We start from the raw sequence: 25,633 nt of genomic DNA on the forward strand, positions 1-25,633 counted from the left end.
AGCTCGAGCCACCCTCGGGAGAATGGAAGCAGAACTTTATTCCTCTTGGCTAGAGAAGAGAACTAGCAGGTGGTTGTGCACTAGACCCCCACCCCTCACCCCTCCCAGGAGCAAAGAAGACAGGCAGGCTGCCTCTGCTCGCCCCTCTCCTTTGCCCGAGTGGAGGCAGGGGAGCGCAGCACAGGGCAGGGTCGGCTGCGGTGACAGGGTGGCCAGGGCTGGCCAGGGCTGGGGCGGGTGCTGCTTGGGTGGCGGAGGGCGGGCGCAGGGGCACTTCTCATCCTGGGAGCTGCTGGCTGGCACGGACACAGAACTCAGGGCACCAGGACGCGGTAGGGGCTGCCTGGGATGTGCTCGTCACCCCATTTGACCACCAGCGTGTACTCCCCCTTGTCCTTGAGCAGGTAGGAGACGCTGTAGAGCCTGCTGCCCACGTGCTTCACCAGGATCTCCTCGCAGGGTGTCCGGGGCCCGTGTACCCCTACCAGCAGCATGTTGTTGCCTGGGGGTGGGGGAAGGGGCCTCAGTGCCAGGCCCCAAGTCCCTCCCCTCAGCTGTGACTGCGCTGACTCCCTTCTCCCGTCTTGTAACCTCCCCTTCCCACCTCGTCGCCTGTTTTGGGGTGACAGCCCTTCCTAAAGAGCTGCCAGCAACCCCCCACCCCCCCCACCCCGGGCAAGACCAGCAAAGGAAACTCCAGCTCCTCCAGGGCACTTTCCTGAAGGGTAGAGGAGACGGCAGGGAGGCCCAGGCTGGAAGCGGCCCGCTCCCAAAGGCATTCCCACCGCCCTCGTTCCCCTTGCCATGTTCCCAGGCACTGGCTGTCCGCTCTTATGTCTAGCCTCATCTCCTGGAAGGACGCCCACCTGCTCTGCTGCAGTCCACCGTGAAGCTGCTCTTCTGGCCCATGTAGGCCTTGCTCAGCCCCACGCCCTTGGCCAGCACCTTGCTGGCGTCGGTGGGACCTGGGCCTGGGGCCCCGTGCTGGGGGGCGCTGGCAGTCTTGGTCAGGGAGTCCACAAACACTGATGATGTCTCATGGAGGCTGTGGTTGCTGACCAGACGGTGACCTGCAGGGCAGAGCAGGAGGGGCTAAGAGGTGGCCAGAGCGTCGCGCACTGGGTTGGGTAGCCGCAGTCTGGTGCAAGGCTCACCTGTAACTCTGGCCTTGAAGGGGCTGCCCCCAATGTGGTAGGGGCCGCCGTACTTGATGGAGATGAGGTAGCTGCCAGGTGCCATGGGGGTGTAGGTGACGCGGTAGCCCTCGGGGCACTCCTGGCAATCCATCTTCACCTTGGAGGGCCCGTCGATCGTCACCGAGAGGGCACCAGCGCCCGCATTGCTTGTGTTCACGATAAACTCAGCTGGGCTCCCTGGGGGCACGGGAGGTTAGGCAGAGCTGGCCTGGCCTGTTCCCCCCCCCCCCCCCAGCCCTCCAGCGTAGCCTTGTCACCTCCACACGCCTCCTGTTGTCACCGAGAGCTCGGAGGAGGGACCCGAGCAGTTGTTCACACACTGGAAGCCGCACCCGCTGACCTACCTGTGACGCCGCCTTCCAGGCCAGCCCCGTAAGCGGACACCAGGCCTGGGTCCCCTCCATGCCCAGGCTCCCCAACTCGGATCTTGAACGGGCTTCCAGGGATGTGGGTGCCATTGAACTTGACATCAATCAGGTAGATGCCATTCTCCCGTGGGATAAAGCGCACGGCGTACTTATCTGAGGGGCAGAGGAACATGCCGTGGGCCTGGGGTCTCTCCTCCAAAACTGAGCAACCGGCATCGGCGAGGGGCTTCCCTTGCCTGCCAGCGTTGAGTCCAGCAGGTCTAAGGGGCCACTCAGCTTGTTCTGGAGGCCGTGCTGGGCACCCACACCCCACTGCACAGGCCTCCTGAAGCCTGAGGGGTGAAGCTTCAGATGCCCAAGCTACCCATAGGACTCATTTGGACTGGAATCGTTTGTAGGCAAAATGCCCGCCTCGATGCCTCCTTCTCCAAGGGTTACCATGAGTGCCTTATCCCCCACGTGTTCACTGGGACCCAGAGACAGGCAGGAACTTGCTTGAGGTCACGCGGCTGGGAAGGGGCAGGATGAGGCTGTGAACCAGTGAAATTGGGCTGGGCAGCTCCTCCCACCCCCGGGCTGTCCCCGGGTTCCAGGCCTTCGCCAAAGGCCTGGGCAGCCCCCATCACTGGACTTTGGGTCTCTCCCTCAAGAGACTGCACTATACGGCCTGCAGAAGGTGTTTTCCTTCCTAGCAGCACGGCTGCTGAGCTAGGTACCCCAAGGGCTTGGGTCACAAGCTGGGGAAGCGCCGCCCGGCTGGAGGAGCCCAGGCCTCTGGGCCCCGTCTCGGCTGCTTCCGGAGTCTGCGCCTCCCCTTTGTACCCTCAGCCTGCTTCCCAGCCAGTGGGCCAGGCCCGGGGGGAGGCGCACTGTTCCCAGTCGGGCCAGGGCGGACGGCTGGCTGGCCGGGAAGGGCCAGGGCCTCACCTTGGTCGATCTCCGTGACATAGCACTCCTCCAGGGCTCCTGAGGGGCTGTGCACCTTGGCATCGATCGCCCCCTTGGCCCCGTTCAGGCTGACTGCAAAAGAGGCTGGCTGGTTGACCTTTAGCCCTGACTCCTGGAAGCACAGCAGACGCGGTTAGGGGCTGGGGCGGGGCAAGGGAAGAAAAGGGCTCCAGAAGCAGGAATCCCACTGGGTTGCACTTACCCATCTGGCGTCCAGCTTGGTTTAAAGAGGGAGAGCCGTGGATTCTCGAGGGGCAGCAAGCTACAGGCACACACCCCCGCTCCCAGACCCACACTCTCCAATCACACACCGGGCAGCAGGAAGGGGGCGGCCCCGCCCTGCGGGCAGCACTCAGCCCTGGCAGGCTGTCCCTCTTTAAACCTCAGCCCTGGTGCTCAAGGGGCACAGGCTTCTGTTCAAAGCCTTTAGAGCTGAGACACGAGAAAAACTCCACGCGACGGTCAGGGGTACTTCCTCCGACCCCAAGCGTGGGCTGCACCCGGCCAGAGCAGAAGCCCGGCGCCCCGAGCTGGGCTGGGCGGGTCACTCGACACAGGGCCAAGGCCTGCTCTGTGCGGCGGCTCTGGTCTGGCCGGGCCCAGGAGCCCCAGGCGGGCGGTTTCTCTCGGTGCCTCACCTGAAGACTAGAAACAGTAAGGCGGCGGGCGTCACCAGACGGAGAAGCCACGGGCACCACAAAAGGGCTATCGGGGATGTGCTCCTCGTTGAACTTGACTGAGACCTCGTAGTCACCTGAGCAGGGAGAGAGAACAGAGGGCGTGCCGGGAGGTCCCCACCTGTTGGCATTCGAGCCTGCCACCTCCCGCAAACAGCCTGAGTGGCCCTGGGACCTCAAGGTGGAGGGTGGGAGCCGGGCAGGGCTGTCCGCGTAGACCCAGACCAGCGCCCAAAGCCGAGTCCTGCCTCCCAGCCCCAGCCACGCCTCAGTACCTGGCTCCTGGACCACATAGGCCACGCCACAGGAGCCATCCTTGCGGTCCTCGAAGGAGATCTCGGCCTTGCTGGGGCCCTCGACAGCAATGGCCAGGCCCCCGGCGCCAGCTTCCCTGGTCCAAATGCTGAATTCGGCTGCGGGAAGGTACAGTGTGTCCTCACGGAGGGCTGCTCCCCCGGCGTCGGCCCCCGCCAAGCATGGCTGCTAGCCCCCTCCTGCCCCCCAGCCCCCGCCCAGGAGGGGCAAGAGCCCCGCAGGAAGCAGGCCTACCTGGCACTCCAGCTTCAGCCCTTTCCAGGCCAGGGCCCCCTGCGCGGACCTTGTGGGCTCCCCCTTCCCCCAGGGGCCCTACGGTGAACTGGAAAGGGCTCCCAGGCACGTGCTGGCCCTTGTACTTGACGCTGACAGTGTGCATGCCCATCTCGGCGGGCACGAAGCGGATGCAGTAGGTGTGGTTCTCCCCTTCCACGATCTCGGCCTCATGGCTCTTGCCTGATGGGCTAGTCACCTGGGCTGTCATGTCCTGGATGCTAATTTCTGTAGGTGGGGGACAGCCTGGTGAGCAGGAGACCGAGGGCCCGCCCCTCTGCTTGGGACCACCTCGGGCTGGCACCTAGGGCTCCCTGGGACCCTCCCTGGCTCCTGTAGCTCCTACCAGGGATCTTCAGGCTGAGGTCACAGTGACTGCCAACGTTAGCCACCGACGGCGCCCGTCGCCTGCGTGTGATGCTCTCTTTCACCCGGCCCTCGCCTGTCACCTTCACGGAGAAGGGGCTGCCTGCAGGAGGAAAGCACAACCCACATCCCACACAAGTTACGTTCTGCAGGTGGACCCTGGGTGTGGCAAGAAGGTTGCCCAGCCATGGGGAAGGCGCGTGGGTGCCTCACTCACCGGGCACGTGCTGGTCAGCGAACTTGATGTTGATGATATAGTTTCCAGGCTCCGTGGGGCAGTAGGTGACCCTGCATGTGCCATCCTCCAGGTCCTCTGTGTTGATGTCCACCTTGCTGGGACCCTCGATGGACAGGCTGAGCCCACCATAGCCTGCGGGAGGGACACCCCTGAGCCAGGGGGCCAAGTACAGTGGTCTCACCCCAGCTTCCAGGCCGCCACCGCCTACCTGCATCACGGGTGTCGATGATAAACTCTGCGGGCTCAAAGGTGTGGCCTTCGTGGAGGCCCTGGCCTGAGACACGCACGCGGCTGGCATCCCCAATCTCCGACTGGCTGATCACCACTGGAATGGGGCTGCTCGCCACATGCTGGCCATTCTTCTTCACGTGCACCAGGTGCTCCCCGGTCTCCTTGGGCACGAATGAGATCCCTGGACACGGGGAGGGGCTGTCAGCTGGGGAGAGGCGTGCCCCCACCCCCAGCCTCCCTCCTTTCCAGAAGGCCCTGCTCCCCAGCCTCTTACCCACGTGGCCATTGCGCAGCCGCTTCAGCAGACAGGGCTCCTCCCGGCCCGAGGGCGGCACCACCGTGGCTGTCAGCAGGCTGAGGTCCGTCTCCGAGATATTGATGGGGATGTCAGCGGCAGAGCCCACCTTCAGGTGGGACATGCGCATCGAGTCGTCACCTGGCAGGGGACGGTCACTGTGTGTCCAGGCACAGAGGGAGACTGCACCCACCCTGCCACCTGCCTCCTTTTGTCACCGCTCTGGGTATCACCTACCTGTGACCCTGGCAGTGAAGGGGCTGCCCGGGATGTGCTGCTCGTTGTACTTGACCAGGATGCTGTAGTCACCAGGTAGCACGGGCAGGTAGGAGACGCTGCACGTCCCGTCGTGGTTGTCGGTGCAGCTGATTTCTGCTTTGGATGGGCCCTCGATGGCCAGGGACAAGCCCCCTGGAGAGAGTTGTGGGTGAGGGTGCGAACTGTGCCCAGGGACACTGCGCCAATGAGGAGAAGCCCCAACGGGCAAGCAGAGGCCGGGGGTGGGGCAGGGAGCCTCATCTGGGGAGCATGTCCAGTGTCCAGCTCCCCACCGGATGACAGTAGCCCGTGACACACAGGCGGGTCAAGACGAGAGCTGCCGCTCACCCTCTCCTGCATCCTTGGTGTTGACGGTGAAGACAGCAGGCTTGTTCACCACCCCGTGCGTGAGGCCAGGCCCGTAGGCTGTGATGTGGCCGCAGTTCACATAATCCACGTAGAACTGTAGGGGGCTTCCTGAGGCAGGAAGAGGGACCACGTGGAATGGGGGCCTCGTGTCGTCCCCAAGCCCCTCCCTCAGCCCCACGCCCCCGTAAGGTGGTGGTGGCATGCTGAGGGGCGCACCTGGGATGTGCATGTTGTCGTAGCGGATGTCCATCTCATGCAGGCCGGCCTCGCTGGGTGCGTAGCGCACGGTCACAGTGCCATCCTTGTTGTCGGTGATGGCCGGCTGCGCCACCTTGCCCGAGGGCATCCGCACCTCCCCTGCAGGGCAGTGGAGCGCGGGTCAGGGCAGCCCGTTGGCACACTCTGGCCTCTGTGGCTCCCTAGCTCCTTCCCGCCCCCGCTCACCAGTGATCTCGCCCTTCTTGATGGTGAAGGGGATGACAAGGTCGAAGGGCCTCAGGCTGGTCACATCCAGCCCGTTGACACCCACCAACGGTCTTTCTGGGGCCTGCAGTGGAGACAGAGGGCCTGAGTGAGGAGCTGCAGGAGGGAAGGGGTCCCACGTGGGAGGATCCGGGGTCCCTCCTAACAAGTGGCAGAACAGGGCCTCACGGGACGCCCAGCTGGCCGGTCCCCGAGTGTCCCCTAGGGCTGGGAGGAGGTGGGCCAGGCCATACCCAGGTCTGCTGACCGCCCTGGGCGTAGGTGTACGGCGGGGCCAGCTGCTGAGGCCGTAACGGGGGCTGTGCCGTGGGCTGGTCCCCAGCCAGCGCCTGCAGAGCAACGCACAGGAGCTGGAGACTCTGTCGTCACACATGAGCCCCGCCCGGACGCCTCGCCCCCGACCCCTCCTGACCGTCACTTGGAAGGGGCTGTTGGGCACGTGTTCGCCACCGAAGCGCACGCAGATGACATATTTGCCCGGCTGGGGGGCCGTATAGAAGATGTCAAAGGTGCCGTCCTCGTTCTCTACCACGTCCACGTCCACCTCGGAGCCGTCGGGTGTGCACACGGTGCAGGTCACCTTGCCTTTGCCCGCCGCCTTGGTGTCCACGGTGATCACCGTCTCCTCCCCAATCTGGATGGTGGGGCCGATGCCAGCGCCTGGTGGGGTAGGGTGGGTCCCCAAAGGGGGAGCCAGCGCATGAGCTCGGCGCTCGGGCCGCTCCTGTCCACCTGCCGCCCGCCCAGGCCTCTTACTGCCACCACCAAGCACAGCCAGGCCTCCCGCCCCCGCCCCCCCAAAGCTGGGATGGTGAGTGATTTCTCAGAAGGCAGGAAAGGTTCCCCCGAGCCACCTCAAGCCTGGGAGTCCTGTCTCGGGGGAGTCCCCCACATGGGAAAGGCCCAACGGATGGCACCCAGGAGTCTGAGAGGAAGGAAGGGCCGGGAAGCCCACGAGGTCACCGCCGCCATCAGGGTACAAGCATTTGCCGCCACCGCCCCCACCCACTTGGCTTCAGCCTGTGCCGTGGACCACGCTGACCGGCGCCAGCGTGCCGGCTGGGCCCACGGCTGCCTTCGCCCCTGCGGCCTGGCCCCGGCCCCCAGTGCCGTGTGCGGACGCGGTGAGGCGGAGACCTGCTGCAGCGTGGGGAACGTGACACTCGCCCCGCGCCCCCCGGGCCTGAAGGTGAAATTGGAGTTTCCTGACAACTGAGAACGCTCGCTCGACCGGAGGCTTGCAGAGAGGGGCGGCCGGGCGTGGCCCGGCGCAGGCAGGGAGCTGGGAGCAGGGAAGCAGGTAGGCAGCAGGGTTAGCACCCAGGCAGCACAGCGCAGCAGGCAGTGGCAGCACCCAGGGGGAAGGGGGGCAGGAGGCCCAAGCCAGAGCCACGGCTGCGAGGTGGCGAGAGCAGAGCAGCTGAGCAGCCTCCAGGGCCCCAGAGTGCCCGAGGAGAGGGGAGGGACAGTGACGTTATGATCTGGGCTCAGCCGTGGAGGCTCGGGGGGCTGTAGGCTGTGAGGCCTGGCAGCGAGTGCTTTCTGGAGCCCGGCCCCTGCCAGGGAAGCAGCTGGGGGCACCGGACCGACTCGAGGGCTGAGTGCAAGGGGGTCCCCCGGCCAGCCTGCCACCGAACTCTCCTGTCCGCCGAGGGCTCCCGCTTTGCGCAAGGGCTCCATGCTGGCCTTCCGCGGCTCTCCTGAGCGCTACACCTGGCCCCCCGCTGCCCGCCCCTGCCCTGGGAGGCCTCACCTCGCACACAGCCACACCTGGTCTCCCTGGCTCGGAACCTGGACCCGCCACCTAGCTAGTAGCTCGGGCCCCAACCTCACAGTCAGCCCCGACTCCCCGCTTTCCCTGCCCGGCGCCCAGCCCCTCAAGCCCCACCACCAGCAGCCTAGCCCAAGCCACCCCTCCGACTGGTCCAGAAGTGACTTCAGTTCCCCAGCTGGGCGCCCTGTCTCCATTCTGCACGCGGTGGCCAGGTAAACCGAGACCACTCCCTCAGCCCAGCCCTGCCCCTGCCTCTGCTCCCCCCAACCCCGGCCCTACCCCCTGCCCTAGGCACGCAGGGCTGGCGTCTCAGACCCCGAGGCCTGCTGTCCAAAGTCGTCGAGCCCCTGCCGTGGAGCCCCAGCCACCCTCTAACTTTCTCCCTGGCTGCCTCGGCCAAGGTCCCGGCCGACAGCCTTCAGAGGCTCCCGTGTAGTCGTTGCCTCTTCTTGGTGTCCCTGGCTGGGGCTGGCTCTCCCCTCCCATGCCTGAGCAGGAGAACCTCCGTGCCTGGTTGGGGACCATCTGAATAACGTCACTGCTTGGGGAATGGGGGGAGGGAGGGGGGAGGGGGGCCACCGAGTGCACTTTGGGGCTCTGAGGCCGGGCCGGGCCCCGCCATGCTTGCCGCCCAAGCAGTCGACGCTGGTGCTACGGCACTACCAGCCAGCCCCACCCACTCATGCAGCCTGCACCTCCCCCGGCCTGGGACGCAGAGGCCCCCGGGAGGTGGGGATGGGGGTCTGTGGATCCGGCCGGGGCCGGGGACTCCCGCTGCTTGGGGGAGACCCCACGCGAGAGCCCTGGACGCGGAAAGAGGAAGTGAAGAGAAAGGGCCTGCTGCCCGCCCCCGGGACTTCCCCGGGAAGCCAAGATCCCCAGACCCCAGAGCCCCCAGGGGGGCGCCTCTCAGGATGCACCTCACCCCAAAGCTCTCAGCTGCAACCCGACTTCTCAGATGGGGAAATGGAGGCCCAGAGGGGGAGGGCCGGAGCACTCATGCTCAGCTCCGGAGGCCTCCCTGGGCCCTAACCCTCCAGTTCCCCCCTCTGTCCCTGCCAAGAGCTGCAGCTGGAACTGTCCTGGGAATCAGCATGGAAGAGGAAAGGAAGCTGCCCTCCGGGCAGGAGGGGCATTGGGAGTGGCCCCAGCAAGCAGCTTACCTAGCCCGTGACCTCCGATTGACACTGAGGTGAGAGGGCAGAGAGCAAGGAGAAAGGTCAGGTGAGTCACTCAAGGGGGCGGCCCCCACTCCCACACGCCGCCCCAAGCAGCGAGCCCTTGCACACAGGCACACCCAAGCCCCGTGCTGAGCGCCGTGGCCGCTGGCGGGCTGGCTCACCTGTGACGGTGCACTTGCTGGCATCCCCAGTGGGCACGGCCCGAACGCGGTACGGGGAGAAGGGGATCTCGTCACCACCATACTTGATGAGGATGGTGTAGCGGCCCGTCACGTCTGGCACGTAGGCCACCGTGTACGTGCCGTCGTGGTTGTCTTGGATGTGCGCCTTCTTGGGCTTGCCTTCAGGGTCCTGCATGGCAGAGCACAGGGGAGGCGGTTGGCCCAAGCCCAGCCAGGCCCGGGGTTCCCTCAGGCCCTCTCAAAGGACCAAGCGTCGAGCGCCACTGCTGCAGGGACAGCCTCTGAGCCGCTCAAGCACCGTGGCCCAAGACGGCTGCCTGCATCCACCACTGTCCTTTACTTCCCCATGGGCAAGGCCCAGAAGGGAAGCGCCAAAATGCCCAGTGACCCCCCCCCCGGCCCCCCGCACCCTGCGTGACAACAGGCAGGGGCAGGGACCTGGCGCCCATCCTGCTTTACCCCCACGAGGACCTCTCGGCTCCCATCCTCTACCCCAGGGCCTGCCCTAGCACTAGGACGAGCTCCCCCAAAGATCTCAGAGTCCTAGCCTTACACCTGGCCCCAGAGAATGTTACAGGCAGAAAAGCTGAGGCACTAAGGGCTTCGGTGACACCCGAAGTGAGCAAGTGCGTGCGTGGGGCAGCCCGTGTCTGTCACCACCATCCTAGAGGCTGGCACGGCTTCTAAGGGAGACCAGAGAGCCGGGCCGCGGACCCGCGCAGCGCCCCACTCCAGCCTGGGCCCCTCCCCTCCCTCGCCTTCCCTGTGCCCGGAGCTGCACCGCAGCTGGAGCAGGCGGCACCCGTGCGGCCGGCTCACCGTGATCTGAACCGCCAGCAGGCCCTCCCCTGCGTCCTTTGCGTCGATGGTGAACTCCACAGGCAGGCTGGCGGGCACGCCAGTGGTGTTGAGCCCGGGGCCGCTGGCCTTCACCTTGCTGGCATCATGCGTAGGCAGCACCTTGACCTTGAAGGGGCTGTTAGGCCAGGACGCTGTGAGCGGTCAGGAAGGCTCTTGGTGCCCAGCCCAGGCCCCTCCCCACACGCAGAGGGCCCAGCCTTTTACCTTCGGGGCACCTCTTCTTCCCCGTACAGCACCGAGATGCTGTAGGGCCCCTCACGGCTGGGCACATAGTTCACGGTCTGGGTACCATCGGCGTTGTCCACCACATCCACTGGCTCCACCAGGCCTGGCCCCAGGCCCACAGACAGAGCCTTAGCCGGTGCCCTGGGCCCCTAGGCCCACCACACTAGAAAGCCGAGTTTGGGCCACGCACCCAGCCCTCACCCCAGGGGGCCTCTACTTGCCCTCACCTGCCCGTCCCCAGAACAGCCCTGAGCCCCTGTGACATCTCAGACCCTTGCCCGCTCTACCTCCCTCCCGCCTGCCACATCTGCTCAGCGGTCTGTTCTGCCTCCTTTAGGTCCCCTGCCCCAGGGCACTGGCTCTGGGGTCACCTGAGGCTCCTCTGTCAACTGCCTGCCCACCGGCCCCGCCCCCCGCCCCCCGCCGTCGCTGGGTCCCCTCCCTCAGAGGACCGCACTCTCCTGACCTGACCCCCCACTCCCAGGCACAGGAACACTCACCTTTGGGCCCCTGCACTTTGACCTGCAGCGGGGCCACGCCGGCCTTGCTCGTGTCCACCTGGAAGGACTGAGGGAGGTTGGCACGGACCATGCCTGGGCTCAGGCCAGGCCCAGAGCACTTGACCTTGGACGCGTCTGTCACATCATGCACAGGGACCTTGAAAGGACTGCCTGGAGGCGGGCAGAGGGATGGCAGCTGTGTGAGACAAGAGTGGAGGGCGGACAGGTGGTCCCAGCCCGGCCCCAGCTGACCTGCCTCCTCACCTGGCACCTGATGGCCGCCGTAGGTGACATTAAGGCTGTAGGTGCCGGCCTCATAGGGGACGTACTCGACCGAGCAGCTGCCGTCCTTGTTGTCCATGCAGGACATCTTGGCCTCGGAGGGGCCCTCTACAGCCAGGCCCAGGCCCCCTGTGCCAGCTCCCCTGGTCCAGAGAGACAGCCCGTCATCCCCTGGGTTCCAAGGCCCCCTGCAGCCCCTGCCTCCGGGGCTCTCACTCACCTGGTCTCCACGGTGAACTTGTTGGGCTTGTTGGTGGTGCCGCTTTGGATGCCCGGCCCATGGACGCGCACTCGGGAGGGGTCACAGCCCTCGGTCACGGGCACCTGGAAGGGGCTGCTGGGCACAGGGCTGCCGTCGTAGGTCACATCCACAGAGTGGAGTCCTGCAGGAGGGCAGGCTGAGTCAGAGGGAGCCCAGGTCACCCTGCCCCCACCCCCGGCCCATCCCTCCAGCGCCCTGGCACGCACCCTCCTCGTAAGGCGTGTACTCCACTTTGTACGTGCCGTCGCCACAGTCCTGCACGTAGGTCTCGGTCAGGTTGCCCGAGGGGTTGGCCACGCGAGCCTTGACGTGCGGCCCTCCGGTCTGCGTCAGAGCCCGGGCATCCACACTGAACTCGGTGGTGGCTTCTCGGAAGACGCCTGCAGGGGGGCAGGGAGAGGAAGAAGAATGGGGCTCCCAGGGCCCCGGCTCCCGCTGCTCCCACGCCCTATGGTGGGGGGCCTCTCACCTTGGCCCTCAATCCCGGGCCCATAGCACTGGACGCCTGAGGTGTCCACTGCGGGCTCCACCTGCAGCTTGCTGGGGAAGTTGGGCACGGGCTGGCCGCCGTACTTGATGGTGACAGTGTAGGCCCCGGGGCACAGGGGGATGTAGGTGATGGTGTGCGTGCCGTCGCCGTGGTCCTGGATGTGCACCTCGGCTGGCAGCCCCGCCTCGGAGCGGATCTCAATGGTCAGCTCTGCGCTGCCTGCGCTCGAGCAGTCCACGTGGAACTGGCCCGCCTCACCGGCGGTGGCCCGCTCCAGCCCGGGGCCCGAGCACTTGACCTTGGATGGGTCAAAGCAGGGAACCACGTGGGCCTTGAACGGGGAGCCGGGGATGTGGGTGTCAGCGAAGAGGATGTTGATGTTGTAGTCCCCGGGCTCCGTAGGCACGTAGGACACAGAGCACGTGCCGTCCCCGTTGTCCAGGCACTCCAGCTGGGCCTCACAGGGGCCCTCCACTGTCAGGCCCAGGCCGCCTGTGCCGGCGCCCTTGGTGTCGATGGTGAAGCGGGCAGGGGAGCCTGCACTGCCCCCCTGCAGCCCGGGCCCAAAAGCTTTCACCTGAGGGAGGAGGGGCAGGTCAGGAGCCAGAGCCACGCCACCTCCCCGACCCTTGACCCTCAGACCCCCAGCCTGACTCCGTCTGCCTCCTCTCGTTCTGGCTCCCCTCCCCCACCAGATGGGCACAGGCAGGCCTGAGCAGGGCCACCGCTCAAAAGGACAAAAATGAGAAGGGGTGAGGGCGAGTCTGGAGAAGAGAGGGGGTGGCGCCTACACCCCAGTTACCTTGCTAGGCTTGGTGGGGGGCACAGCTTCGAGAGAAAAGGGGCTTCCGGGCACAGGCACGCCGTCGTAGGTCACCTCGACCTCGTAGGGCCCCTCCTCACGGGGCACAAAACGCACCACGCTGTTGTCAGCCCCTAGGCCTGGCTCCACCTTGCAGGGCACTGCTGTCCCCGAGGGGCCCACAATCTTGGACACCACTTTGCCTTGGCCACCGGCACCCTTCGACTTGACTGTGAACTCCTGGTCTTTGCCAACATCCACCTCTGTTGACACGATGAAAGGAAGGGGAGAACTGTGGCATGGGCCCAGGCAGCCCCGGGGCGCGCTCAGCGGCTGGCTGCGACAGGCCCCCACTACTTACTCTCTCCCAGGCCGGACACCTTGATCTTGCTGAGGTCCAGGCTTGGAGACACCGCCACCGAGAAGGGGCTCTTGGGGATAGGATCCCCTCCATAAGTGACACTGACACCCACTGGGCCCTGGGAAGGGTACAGAAGGGTAGGGTCGTGGGTCATGGCCCTGGTCCCCCTGGCCTGGGGCTTCCCAATTTGGGCATGGGGAGGGGCTTCAGAGACAATGGCTTCTCTCTGCCACTGCACCGCCTGGACTTCCATGCCTTCTCTCTCCCAGGTGGGAAACGAGAGTGGGCGGGAAGCCCCCCGGAGCTGCCCACCCAGCCCACCACGTGAGGGGGGCCCACGGGCTCAGCAGGTATATGGACAGGCGCGGCCACAGGGGGTCAAGGTAGCTACCTGCTGCACAGGAGTGTACTTGACGGTATAGGTATTGTCATGGTGGTCAATGAGGTCCACATCACGCACCGCGTCCCCCTTGGCCAGCCCCGAGAACTGGACATCCAGCTTGCCTTTGCCGGCGGCTTTGGCATTGACCGTGAAGTGGGTGGGTTTGCCAAGCTCAACACCTGAGGAGACACAGCTACCCTGTAGGGGCACCTTGCCCCACGCCCCCTCGGGGCTCCCCAACCTCCCCATGGGGTACTCGTCCTCACCGGTACGACTGAGGCCAGGGCCCTCGGCCTTCACCTTGCTGGCGTCATGGGAGGGGTCCACCTTGACCCGGATGGGGCTGGTGGGCGTGGCCTGCAGGGGGCGGGAGGAGGAGGGCTGAGAGGAGAGCCACACCCCAACACCCAGCAGCATTAGGGGCCGGAAGCACCAGCACCCACCTGGTCCGCGAAGAGGACCATGATGGTGTAGCTGCCAGCCCCGCGGGGTGTGTACTTGACCGTGAAGGTGTCGTTGTCATTGCGGATGATGTCGAAGTCAATGTCGGCCTCGGCGGGGCCCACCACGCCGGGGGCACACTTGATGCCGATGCTGACGTCACCTGCGGGGGAGGAGGGAGTGGAGGCTGGAACCTCATGGGGACGCCTCGCCCACCCGCCCACCCGCGCTCTCGAGGCAGGGCCTCACCCTGGCCGGCCTCCGTGCAGTCCACAGTGAAGTAGGTGGGCTCGTGAGCCTTGAGTCCCGTCTTGGCCACTCCTGGGCCGTACACCTTGACCTTGTTTGGGTGGCTGCCGGCTCCCACATTCACCTGCAGGGCACGAGGGCAAATGCAGGGGCATGACCAGTCTGGAGGAGGGGCAAAATGGCGTGACCACCCTGGGGAGTGCCATGCAAAGCAACCATTTGATGCTGCAGTGCCGCCACCCTTCGCCGTCTATGCAACCAGGGCAGTGAGATCGCTCGTCTGCACTAACGCCTGTACTGGAACGTCCGTGGCAGCACTGCTCACGACAGCCAAAAGGTGAAAAACCCCAAATGCCCGTCAACAAATGACTGGACACCTAACACGTGGTCTATCCGTGCAGGGCCTAGGAGCCCGTCCCCAGGGAATGTTTAGAGAAGGTAAACCGCACAGCCAGAAGCGGGTGCGTGGCTGCGTAGGGCCGGGGGCAGTGGAGGCGCAGAGGAGTTTCTCTGGGGGACGGTGAAAACGTCCCCATCCTCGACTGTGGTGATGGCCGCACAGCTCTCAACTCACTCACAACCACCGAGTTGTTTAATTGAACGGGGTAGGCTGTACGGTATGCGAGTTTCATGGAAGAGGGCCGTACCACAGCAAAGCGGGCACCCAGGGAAGTGGGCTAAAGGCCCGTCTGAGGCCTGCAGAGGGCAGGCTCACCCGAAAGGGGCTGCTGGGGATGCTGACGCCTCCCCAGGACACCATGGCCGTGTGCTTCACCGGCTTCCGGGGCACGTAGGAGCAGCTGTAGGTGCCGTTGCCGTTGTCCTTGACCACTGCCTCCACGGGGCAGCCCTCGTTGTCCTGGAGAGCGGGCGGGAGCAGGCGGCCTCCTGGTCAGTGCCCGGGCCTGGGCACCTGCCCACCCTGCCCCCACCACAGAGGGCACCACACCTGGACTTGGACCCTGAGAGGAGCCTTCCCGCCGTGCTTGGCATCCACCGTGAACTCTGCCGGCTTGTTGACGGCCACACCCGTCTTCTCCAATCCAGGCCCACGTGCCTTCACCTAATGGGAGGCCACCCAGATCTCAGGGGACCAAGTGCTGGCCTCCAAAGACAGAGTGGCAGGAGCACACTGCCGGCGATGCCAGCCCAGGGCCCTAAAGCCCAGAGACCCAGCCCAGCGGCCCGCACCCTTTACCCTGTCTGGATGGAAATCCTGGGGCGCCTCGCGGATGTCGGCCATGAAGGGGCTAAGGCGGATGTCTTCACTGTTGCACAGCACGTGCACGGCATACTCGCCAGCCTCCTGGGGCCAGTAGCGCACATCACAGGAGCCATCGCCCTTGTCATCACATTCGATCTTGGCCTGTGACGGGCCCTCCACAGAGAAGCCTGAGAACAGCCGCCAGCTCCGTCAGTGCCCTGGAACCTCGGGAGGGTGGCCCTTACCAGCCTCTGCCCCCAGGTGCCCACATCGCAGCCTCCAACTTACCCAGGGTGCCCACGTCGTCCCCAATGGCCTCCACCACAAAGTCTGCGGACTTGCCAACGACGCCGCCCTCCAGCCCGGGGCCCCAAGCCCGCACCTTCTGATTGCCACACTCGGTGCCCACCTTCACCTCGAAGGGACTGCAAGGAGAGAGCCACCCAGGGGAGTGCCAAGGGGCCCCGTCTTGGAGGGGGGCCGCCCCAAACCCAGCAGAGGGAGGAGTGCGCCACCTCCGAGCTCAGCCCGGGGTCTCACCTGCGCCCGATGTTCTGGCCGCCCCACGTGATGGTGACAGTGTATGTGCCGGGGACCATGGGGTAATACTCGAAGCCATAGACACCATCCCCCAGGTCCTTCTGTTTCACGCGCTCCTCGCCCTCTGCCGGAGACAAGGGAGGGCCTCAGGCCTGCCCAGTAGTGGCCGGGGACTGGCACCGCCCACCCCAGCCCAGCCACAGGCCAACTTACTGGGACCCTTCACGGTGACCTTCAGCTCCCCACTGCCCGCGCCCTTCGTGTACACCTTGAAGTCGGCAGTCTCCTTCACTCGCACACCCTTGGGCTGGAGGCCCCGGCCGACAGCGCGGCAGGCCCCTGGGTTACAAGCTGTGAGCAGAAGGCTGGCTGAGCTGCTGGGAGCCGGCGCTGGTCGACCCCTCCCTTGCTCCCACAAGGCTGGGCCATCGGGCCACACGGGCCGGTGAGGGACGCGTAAGAAAGAAGTGGAAGGGACCGTGACCCTAGGACCTGTGTGGCCCAGGCCAGGACACGGCAGGCCTCCTCCCACCTGCTCCAGCCATGCCAGCCCCCAGCCCCCCGCCTAGCCCCCCCTAGGAAGACAGATCCAAGTACCGTTGACCCTGTGGGCAGAGCAGAGAGCAGCAGGTTTCTAGACAGCTGGAGCGAGCTCTTCCGAAGGTGAAAGCGTGGAGAGACAGAGAGAGATGGAGAGGGCGAGAGGAGGAGAAGGAGGAGGGTCCCAGCCGGGCCAGAAAGAGTGCGCCCGCACAGCGGAAGGTCAGAAGCCCGGGGAGCCGGGGCGGGGGTTGGAACGGGACCTGCCCGGCTGCCCCCCTCCGAGACCGCAGGGCTGGAGCCGTGCCCAGCGGGGGGCGGCTGGGACTGGCCTACCTTGGCCAACAGTGACAGTGTAGGGGCTGCGAGGGATGGGCACACCAGCGAAGGTGACATGCACCGTGTGGACGCCCTCCACGGTGGGCTGGTAGCTGCAGCGATACGTGCTGTCACCCCGGGCCTCCAGCTGAGGCTCCACGGTACCCTTCCGTCCTGTGGGGTCCTGGATCACCACTTCCACCTCGCCTGTCCCCGCTCCTGCCAGGAGGCATCGGTTCAGATCCCGGAGCCTCCAGGCCGCTCCCGCGCCCCCCCAGCTCTTCCCCCAGACCTGCCGGCCTCGGCACCCTCCCCTCACCCGCCGTGAAGATCTCAAAGTAGGTGGTCTTGTTGGCGATGTTGCCGCTGGGCTCCAGGCCAGGGCCCTGGGCCGTCACTTTGCTGGCATCTCCCTGGGACTTGTCCACATACACCTCGAAGGGGCTCTTGGCGATGTGCTGGCCGGCAAAGAGCACAGTGACCTGTTCCCAGGAGGGGCGCACCGTGAGGGCAGGGTTGGGGCACCCTCGCCACTGCCCTCGCCACTGGCCTCCCCTTGGGCTGAGGGCTCACCTTATGAGTCCCCGTCACCTCGGGGACATACCAGACAGAGAAGGTACGGTTCTTGTCGTTATTGGCGGTCACCTTTGCCTAGGGTGGGAAGGAGTCCGTGAGCCGTTGCTCAGAGCGGCCCCTCCACGCGGAGGCCCGGCAGCGCCCTGCCCTGCCTGCTGGCCGCCCTACCTCCTCCTGGTGCCCGGCCGGATCCTCCACGTACACCAGCACCTCTCCCTGCCCGGCGCTTCTGGTCTCCACAGTGAACTCTGCCCGCTTCTTCACCATGTTGCCTGTGGGCTCGATGCCTGCCCGGGGATTGGGGGGGAAGCCACAGGCTGGCTGTGAGGGCTGGCGCACCCCCGCCGCAGCCCCATCAGGCTGTTCGGAACGGGGTGAGTCAGTTCGGTGTACCCGAACCCGGCCTTCGGCCCCAACTGCGCTCCTGCCGTGGGACAGGCCTGGGCCTGTTTTCTAGAACGCTGGCTTGAGTTTGCCTCGGGCTGGTGTGGCGGGGGGAACACAGAGCCAGTGGCCAGTTTTGACCAGCCCTGACCCACTCCTGCCTGACTCACGGGGGGGCATTTGATAACCTGGCAGCCACGTGACTGAAGCCTCCCCGGGAGCTCACGTTCAGGGAGGAGGTCACCTTGCAGGAGGACCCCCCGCCTGGCTCTCTCACCTGGCCCGTAGGCTCGGGCTTTCTTCGGGTTCAGTTTGGGCCGCAGGGGAGCCCCTGGTTTCAGCTTGGCCTTGGGGAACTGGGACAGGTAGGTCATGACGGAGTGCTCATCCACATTGGGGTCCACGATCTCCTCAGGGGTGATCACCTGTCACGCGCGGAAAAAGGAGCCAGTTGGCCTCCAAGCCTCAGGGTCCTGGGACACGCCACCTCTCCGCACTGGGCCCTCAGCCCCCAGACGGCCGCGGTTGGCCCGGCGGAGCGTACCTGAGGGATGCCCAGCCAGTCGTCGGCCTGCTGCATGGCTTCCCTGGCGTTGTTCACGGGCTTGCTGGCATCCCAGGAATCCCAGTCAGGGCACAGGCCTGCGGGGCAAGGAAGGCCATGAGTCTGGGGGGCCAAGAGACCTGGCTGCGGGCCATCCCCTCCGGCCCCCTACCGGCGGCCCCGCCCCCCGCTGCCCCTCACCCGGGGCACAGCTGTCGACAAGGGCGCCCAGGGCCCTGCCACTCTGCCAGTCCCGGCTGAAGTTGGTGATGGGCAGCTGCGGCAGCTTGTTCTGGATCCAGCCCAGGAGCCTCTGCTTGGGCGTCTGCTTCTTGGCCTCCTCGTCCTCCTCCTCGTCCCACATGGGCATGGAGATGGAGTAGTGCAGGATCAGGGTCCAGATGAGGCCCAGGATCAGCTTGAGGTTCCCGTCCACTATGGCCTTGCTGTCTGTAAGGGGAACGAGCGGCAGCGCTGGGCGGGCAGGGCTGACCCGGGGTCCCTGTGCATGTGCGCGCACATGGGTTTGGGGGTGGCACACATTCAGGGTGTCAGGCCACTCCCAGGCACTGGGGAATGTGGCAGCATAGCAGGCCCCAGGGAGGAGGCACAGGCCCCCGTGGGGCAGGGTGGGGTGTGGGTCGGGGCCCCTTTGGGGGTGTGAAGGAGGTTTGGAGGCAAAGCACCTGTAGACACATGACAATACAGCACAACGAGGGGGCATTGCTGGAAGCCCTGGGGGCCGTGGGGACCCAGAGGAAGGACAGGAGACAGACCTAGGCGGCAGACAGGGCCAGGGGAGGCCTGGGGAGGAGCCCCCTTCCGCAAAGGTGGCTCTGGAGTGAGTGGGATGAGTGCTCTGCAGGGGCCCACCGCCCATCCCCAGGGATCTCCAGGAAAGGGCCCCTGACCTGCACTGAGAAAGAGGAAGGCCGGCGGGTGGAGAGGTTGGGAAATGTGGCGGCTGCCCTGGGGTCGCGGGGGCGGGTGGATGGGTGGATGGCATGGGGCTGGGGAAGCGGAAGCGGTGGCGCGCGTTGGGCAAGGACCCTTTGGGTGGAGGGTGTGAGCCCCGCCCCCCACTGCCTTAGTGCTCCCCCTCCCCCCACAGAGCCAGGCTGGGAGTTGGGCAGCAGCCCTGATGCAGGGGGAGGGGCTGGGAGCCCCAAGGAACCGGTGGTTGGGCTGCATGGCCCTGACTCACTGGGGCCCGGCAGAGATGGCCTGCCAGCCAGGATGCCGGGCAGGACACATTCCAGGGGCCCCCTCACCCAGCCCGAAGGGGAAGGGCGGAGCCAGTGAGCCTGGGTTGGGCGCTCAGGGCCCAGCTTGGGAGTCTGGGTGGCAGAGGTCATGGGTGGGGTCCCCAAGTCCTGCTGCCTCAGCAGAGCCTGCTCAGCTGCTGCCCGCCCTCCTCGCCACCTAACGGGCCACTGGGCTACAGGCTGGTGGCCGCCAAGCTCACCACAGGGGAAGTGGTTAGGGCGGGCACCCTGCACCCCATCCCCATGGCAATGCCTCTGGGCTCTGAGCCCCACCCAAGGCCCTTCTGGGTCTCAGCCTCCTCAAGCGAACGGGGTGGGGGGGCCGGGGGGGGCCTCTGAGAACTCAGGAGGGCAGCTCATCTTTGGAATCCCTGCTGGCGTGTTCCACCTACCCTTCCCCAACAATCAGTAGAAAATACTTGTCTAGTGAGTCAACTTGGGGGTGGGGAGAAGGGGATGGACGCCACCAGAAGGGCCATCAATGGCAGGTAGCCTGACTCCAGCGGGCAGCACCTTGCGGACCAGCTCAGTGCCAAAGCGCAGCGGCCTTCCTGCTCCTAGGCTGCGGCTGGTCCCGGCCCCTCACCACTGCCTCGCACTGTCCCCAGATGGCAGGTAGGAGGGTGGAGTGGGGGCTTCAGGCTAGGGGTTACTGGAAGGTTCAGAGAAGCCCAAGGACACAGGAGTAGCCAGGCCTTCCCGCCAGGCTCCCACCCGCAGAATCGCGAGTCTAGCACAAGCCCTCAGCAGGCCCGAGGTCCACTATGACCCACGAGGGGAAACACAAGGCCAAGCTCATCAGCCATCATCGGGCTGGGCCCTCCCCACCCCCGGTCCATAGGAGGCTGGCCTAGGCCCTCCCATCCACCTCACAAAAGAGGGTGGGAAGGACTGGGCTCAGAGTTGAGAGACTGACTGGTTGGATGGCCCCGCCCCATCCCACCCCCTTTCCCCAGCCCCCCGGGCCAGCCTGCCCCCTCCCTCCCCTAATCACTGCTGCTTTCCAACATTTTTTTGCCTTATATGGCAAAGCTCTGGGAACTAGGCCTGCTCCAGCCAGCTCACAAGAGGAGGAGAAGGAGGGAGGGGGGAGGGGGAGACCCCCCCCAGACAATTGGGGTGTGGCCCGCCTCCCCACATCCGGTTGCCCCCCCACCCAAGGCTCAGAGATGACTCAGCTTGGCTAGACTGAGGCTGGGACTGGGGGGTGGGCCTCGGCCTCGACCTGCATTCCAGAGAAAGAGGTGGGGCCCTTGAGACCAGCCCTGAGTGGTTGGGGGCACCTGAGTCTCGGTCCCTCCTTTTCTCAGGCTCCGCATGGACCGGGCCAGGGCTGTAGGGACAACTGGAAGGCCTCTTTCGATTCTGAAGAAAAGAAAGCTCGTGCCCCTTCTCTCCCTGTCGCATCTCCCCGCCCCCCCCCAAGTCACCAGTTCTGGTGCCTGTCCCTGTGTGGCTCTCATCTCCGAAGTGCCTGGGATGATGCAGTAGGCCCGACCACTGCCAGCCTCACCAGCCCGGTGACACGAACACTGGGCTGGCAGCGAGCCCAGCACATGCTGGAGTACCTCCCAAACAACTCCTGCATATTCTAGATGCAGGAAAGCAAGTCCTACATGGAGGCAAGAGTTTGGCACAAGCTCGACAGTAACCAGGTATCTAAGAGACTACAAGCCAGCTCCCTTCACTGGCCAGCGCCCAAACCCATCTCAGGTGCTGTTTTGCTAGCTATGGCCCTCTCTGGCCCCCTAGTTCCCGAAAGAAAATCTAAACTTGCGGTATGAGCCATCTTCACTGGGGGGCACTAGACAATGGGACCCACAAGCTCCAACCCCCGTTTAAGGAACCACAGGGGTGCCTGAAGCCCAGAGGGCCCTCTCCAAACTGCTGTAGGGGGTGGAGAGCCCCGGCCTCCCCCTCGTTAGAGATGGGGCACCAGGCGCACGGCCAGAGCTTGGCCAGTGCCCGCCCCCCCCAGGCCCTCTCCCACCGCGGGCGCAGCGGCGGGGGCGCGGCCTGTGGAGGATGTGAGCTCAGCCTGGGCGTGGGCCAGCCGGGGACCGGCGGGCGGGGGCGCGTAGCGGTCCGCACGCACCGCCGGCCTGCGAGCCTTTGTTCTCGAGGCCCACACGGAGCTGGGCGGCCCCGGGGACTCCCGGGGCGGCGCCACAGCTTAGGGGGGGTGTCTGCGAGGGGTCGGCCCGGAGAAGATGGGAGGACGCGCGGAGCCCCCCTCCCTCGCCTCCCAGCGCCACCGGGCGGCCCGCGCCCTCACCGATGGACACGAGCTTGATGCTCTCGCGCTCCAGGAACTCGAGCGCCACCGACACATTCTCGAGCTGCATCTGGCGGAAGGTGGGCCTCTGGTTGTGCTTGCGGTGCATCTTCTTCTGGCTGAGCACCTCGAGCAGCGCGATAAGCCGCAGCCCGTCGCTCAGGTCCGTCTGCAGGTTGGCGATACGCTTACTCACGCACTTGAGGTGCTCGTTGCACCAACGCGTGAATGTGTTCTGCTGGATCTTCTTCCACGGCGCATCCTCCGCCAGGTCCTTCTCGGTGGCCGGCATCTCGGCGTCTCGCGTGTCGGCGCCACTGCCCGGAGCCGCGCCCGCAGCGCTCTGGCCCGCCCGGGAGTGGGAGCTACTCATTTTGAGGCGCTAGGAGCCGAGGGGCGGTGCTGCAGCCCAAGCGAGGGGACGGCCCTTTAATTAAAGTCGCAGGCACCTCAGCGAGCGCGGGGCGATGCAGACAGCAGAGGTTGCGCTGCGGAGAGAGCGAGCCCTTTAAATGCGGGCGGGGGCGGGGCTGGGAGGCGGAGTCACATCGGGGCGTGGCCTTGGGTGGGGCTTCGGGGCCGTGCCCGCCCCGCCCCACCCCGCCCGTTGGAATGCCCCCCTGAGTCCCCCCGCCCAGGCGATTTCGACCCGACCCCCAGCTCCGGGAAGGGTCGTTGGGCCCCGTAGCGGGCAACGATGAGCTCAAGTCCTGCGATCTCCCTCCTGCGCTGCAGGAAACGCTGCAGCGAGGAAAGGCTGAGCAGCGTCTGGCGCTGGACCTCTTGGCTTCCAGCGGGCACACCATACAAGGGACTTTCCTTCCCCAAGGCCCCTGCGGGGGGTGGGGTGGCTCGCCCTCCCTGAGTCACGTGGACTCCGCTCGGTCCCCGCAGCCCCCCGTCGTCCCCTCTCCCCCGAGCTCCGGCGCTTGGGGTTCCCTGGACGCGCCCCAGCCGGCGGCCCCGGCGGCAGCAGCAGCAGCAGCAGCGGGAAGGGGCCCGATCTGAAGGGCGAGCCCTTGGAGAGCGCAGGTCTGGGCCAGGCGCTGCTGGCAGCGCTTTGCGCGCGTGCGCCAAGCCAAGGAAGCCCGTAGCGCCCGAACCCTAGGCCGCCCCCCTCAGACCCCCTGCCCCAGCCCGCCTTCCCGCTCTGCAGGGTTTGGCCTGCGCACCTGCGCCCCGCCGGTCCCCACCGCCTCCCTCCCTCCCCGCTCCACCCGGGAGGAAATAGGGCACTGGGCCAGGAGGCCACCGGCACTCCTGGAGCCAGCAGCCTTGGAAGGGGCCCGGGCGTGCCGTTGCGCACTGGCACAGGGCGCGGTGTGATGCATGCAGAGACAGCGAGTGCCCGCCTCACCCACCAGCTGTCCACCTGGGGCGGGAGGGGCTTCCTCTCCTGTCGGAATGGCCCCTGAGCCCAGTGTGACCAGCAGCCAGGCAGCGGCGGGGAACCTGCTCCGGGGTTCCAGTAAGACTTGGTGGGCTCTGAGCACCTGGGTCTCGGTGGGCTTCAGGGCCGTGGTAGTGCAGAGCGGGCCCCCAGGACAGGGGGGCCAGGGGACCGAAGGGGGCAAACCACGGAAGGCTGCCAAGGCCTGCTGGGGAGCCGGGATGGTGTCTCCAGGGCAATGGGGAGCTATTTGCTCAAAATTAATTTTCTGGTAGATAACTGGAGACCGTGGGAGGTCACTGTGGGGAGACATTGACCGGCAAAGGCACAGGGGCAAGAGGCCTGTTGGGACATTCACTGCCACCCTCTTCAGTGAAGAGAAGCCAGCCTACTCATGGCTTTGTCACCAGAGTGGACTCACTTCCCCCAGTCCTGTGTACCTCCCCTCTCCAGGATGTTCCCTTCTTTACATCTTTTTTCCAGAAAGGCATGTCTCTGTCCCTCGTGCTTGATTCTTAGATTGACCCGCAGGCTAGCAGTAGTTAAGGTATCTGCTAAAGACCAGTGCGAGAGGAGGCCCTGGGTCAGCCAGCACGTCGTGCCCAAATAAGGTTGGCTCTTGCACTGCCCTGGTGTCTGCATCACCCGCAGTGGGGCTGCAGTCCCCACCGGCATCTCCCTTGCCCTCCAGCATGCTCGCTTGGGGGCTGCCTGTCCCCCCACTGGTTTTTCCTCACCAGTGGTGGTGGCATGGGGTCTAAATGATGTTTTTCAGTCTGAGGCTCACCTCCTGTGCACTGTCCACTCCTGACCACTTTCAGACACATGTGCACAAAACTCCACACTGCGGTGTCTGGGAACTGGGATGGAGGTGGGAGAGAGAGCTGTAGAGGGGGACCCGTGTGGACCCCTCCCTACCAGGCCCCATTCAAGAGGAGGTGAGAGTTGTTCTTCTGATTCCCCTGCCCCACTGGAAAGCAAGTTCCCAAGGACAGAATTACACCAAGAATTGATTTTCACTCCATAACTGCCATCCAATTGGGTCATCTGTGTTCATTCCTTAATCTTCAGGGAGCAGGGAAACTGAGTCAGAGTAAGCGACCAGAAGCCAGCTCCAGCAGAAAGGGGGACAGAAGCTGGGTGCCCTGGCTTCCAGCCCTAGGCTTTCCCTATTTGGGGGCAATAAGTGATGGGGATGTAGAGGGTTCTTGTCCCTAGGGGACATAGTATCACCACCAGGTGGCGCCCCATCCCAAAGCCCCCAGATCGGGCAGCCCTTGGAAGCCAAAATCCAGCTCTTTCATATTTTCCCTTATTTGGAGTAGATTCTTGGATGTTAGACACACCCCGCCTCCCACCCCACTCCTGCCCTCAGACCCCAGGCCAGGCCCTCCCACAGGGGTGCTTCGGCTGATGAAGAAAGCCGAAGAGTGGCAGGAGGGGCTGCTCAGGCAAGTCCAGGTGCAGCACGTGACAGCACTCAAGTCCTGAGCTCCCACTTCGACAGAGCGGCCTGGAGCACACACAGGTGGGTCTGTCAGCGGACTTCACCTGCTGCTCCCGGACCAGGTGGCATGGGAATCTGGGGACCCTGCCGCTCACATCCTGGCTGGTGTGAACATCTAGCTCAGAGCCAACCTGGGACAGGGCGCAGCCTGAGAACCTGGCCTGGCCACCCTCCCACCCGGGTCCCCGTGGAGCACAGCAGCCCAGGAGCCAGCCCCTATGTACCCAAGGCAGTTGGTGCCCAGAGGACTGGTGTCACAGGTACCCACTGTCGCCCTCCCAGGGGGCATACTGGCTGCGAAGTGTCCTTCCAGGTGGTCACTCGCGCTCAGCCCACACAATGTCCTGCTTTCAGGGCCTTGCCTTCCTGGACAGTCATGCAGTGACCCGCTCACGGGCACCCACGAGAGCCCATATCCTGCCAAACTCTCAGACACCTTCTCTCTCAGGGACCCCCGTGGCTTTCGGCTCCCACACTCCTGGGCACACACATAGGTTCCCGGGGAAACCCGGGAAGGCGGCTGCGCTCACGCACCCGGCTGCACCTGGCCCTGGGCTCCCGCTCCGCGAGCAGCTCGGTGACCGTTCCACTCGGTGCCCGCCTCGGAGGCCTCACCTGCTGTCCCTGCGGGCGGCCGGCGACCGCGGGGTGGCGCCTGGCCGGTCCTAGAGCCCGCGCCGAGCGCCTCGGGGCTCCGCTGGCGTCCGCTGCGCGCCGCGCGCCTCCACGCGAATGGGCCGCCGCCGCTCGCCTTCTTGTTTGCCGCACCCCCGCCCCGCGCCCGGCCCGGCCCGGCGAGAAAGCCTTAATTGGTAAAATCGCCCAGGAGCGGGGGTGGCGGGGCGCCGCGGGGGCGCGCCGTGAGCTCAGGCGCCCGGGCCGCCGGCGACGCCCCCCCACCCCCGATGAGCTCACCGTCCAGCGAGGGGAGGGGCGCGCCCAAGGGGTCGCAGGGCCTGCGTCTCAGCCCAGCAGCAAAAGCCACCTCCTCCAGGGAGCCGCCCACAGTCACGGCCCCCCGCCTTTGCCCCGAGCCTGGGCTGTCCAGACAAGTTTGATTCTGCCTTGGGGGTGGGGGGTG

General features: G+C 65.7%; 1 protein-coding gene across 2 annotated transcripts; it reads right to left on the reverse strand.

The window, feature by feature from the left end:
* Window positions 1-19: 19 nt before the first annotated feature.
* Window positions 20-25,445, reverse strand: FLNA (filamin A). Of its 2 annotated transcripts, XM_004286674.4 has the most exons (48): window positions 25,168-25,445; window positions 21,656-22,143; window positions 18,317-18,565; window positions 18,116-18,213; window positions 17,849-17,996; window positions 17,356-17,474; window positions 17,185-17,262; window positions 16,931-17,093; window positions 16,630-16,830; window positions 15,967-16,104; window positions 15,754-15,877; window positions 15,502-15,638; window positions 15,208-15,401; window positions 14,959-15,072; window positions 14,725-14,868; window positions 14,010-14,133; window positions 13,763-13,923; window positions 13,586-13,676; window positions 13,329-13,498; window positions 12,938-13,055; window positions 12,577-12,839; window positions 11,754-12,351; window positions 11,491-11,664; window positions 11,243-11,405; window positions 11,005-11,165; window positions 10,741-10,911; window positions 10,220-10,343; window positions 9,974-10,130; window positions 9,134-9,323; window positions 8,955-8,978; window positions 6,430-6,677; window positions 6,251-6,346; window positions 5,979-6,081; window positions 5,751-5,891; window positions 5,514-5,642; window positions 5,145-5,318; window positions 4,887-5,048; window positions 4,590-4,793; window positions 4,361-4,513; window positions 4,124-4,246; window positions 3,739-4,005; window positions 3,465-3,602; window positions 3,151-3,266; window positions 2,492-2,624; window positions 1,541-1,717; window positions 1,155-1,373; window positions 867-1,070; window positions 20-502 (listed from the first exon to the last, which is right to left on the reverse strand). In XM_004286674.4, exons 2-48 carry the CDS (start codon window positions 22,026-22,028, stop codon window positions 315-317), a joined length of 7,944 nt encoding a protein of 2,647 aa, XP_004286722.2. In that variant the 5' UTR covers window positions 22,029-22,143; window positions 25,168-25,445; the 3' UTR covers window positions 20-314. The 2 variants fall into 2 exon arrangements, with proteins under 2 accessions (XP_004286722.2, XP_004286724.2); XM_004286676.4 differs by lacking the exon at window positions 8,955-8,978.
* Window positions 25,446-25,633: the final 188 nt, after the last annotated feature.

The sequence above is a fragment of the Orcinus orca genome, chromosome X, assembly GCF_937001465.1.
Source record: "Orcinus orca chromosome X, mOrcOrc1.1, whole genome shotgun sequence".
In the NCBI taxonomy this organism is placed as follows: Eukaryota; Metazoa; Chordata; class Mammalia; order Artiodactyla; family Delphinidae; genus Orcinus; species Orcinus orca.

Excerpts from the sequence above, each read along its gene's own strand:
- FLNA (XM_004286674.4), bottom strand. The coding sequence starts at position 22,028 with ATGAGTAGCTCCCACTCCCGGGCGGGCCAGAGCGCTGCGGGCGCGGCT. Across the intron at positions 10,131-10,219 it reads GAAGAAGAGGTGCCCCGAAG|CCCCTTCAAGGTCAAGGTGC; the intron begins GTAAAAGGCTGG and ends CTGGCCTAACAG. Across the intron at positions 5,643-5,750 it reads CGACAACATGCACATCCCAG|GAAGCCCCCTACAGTTCTAC; the intron begins GTGCGCCCCTCA and ends TTCCTGCCTCAG.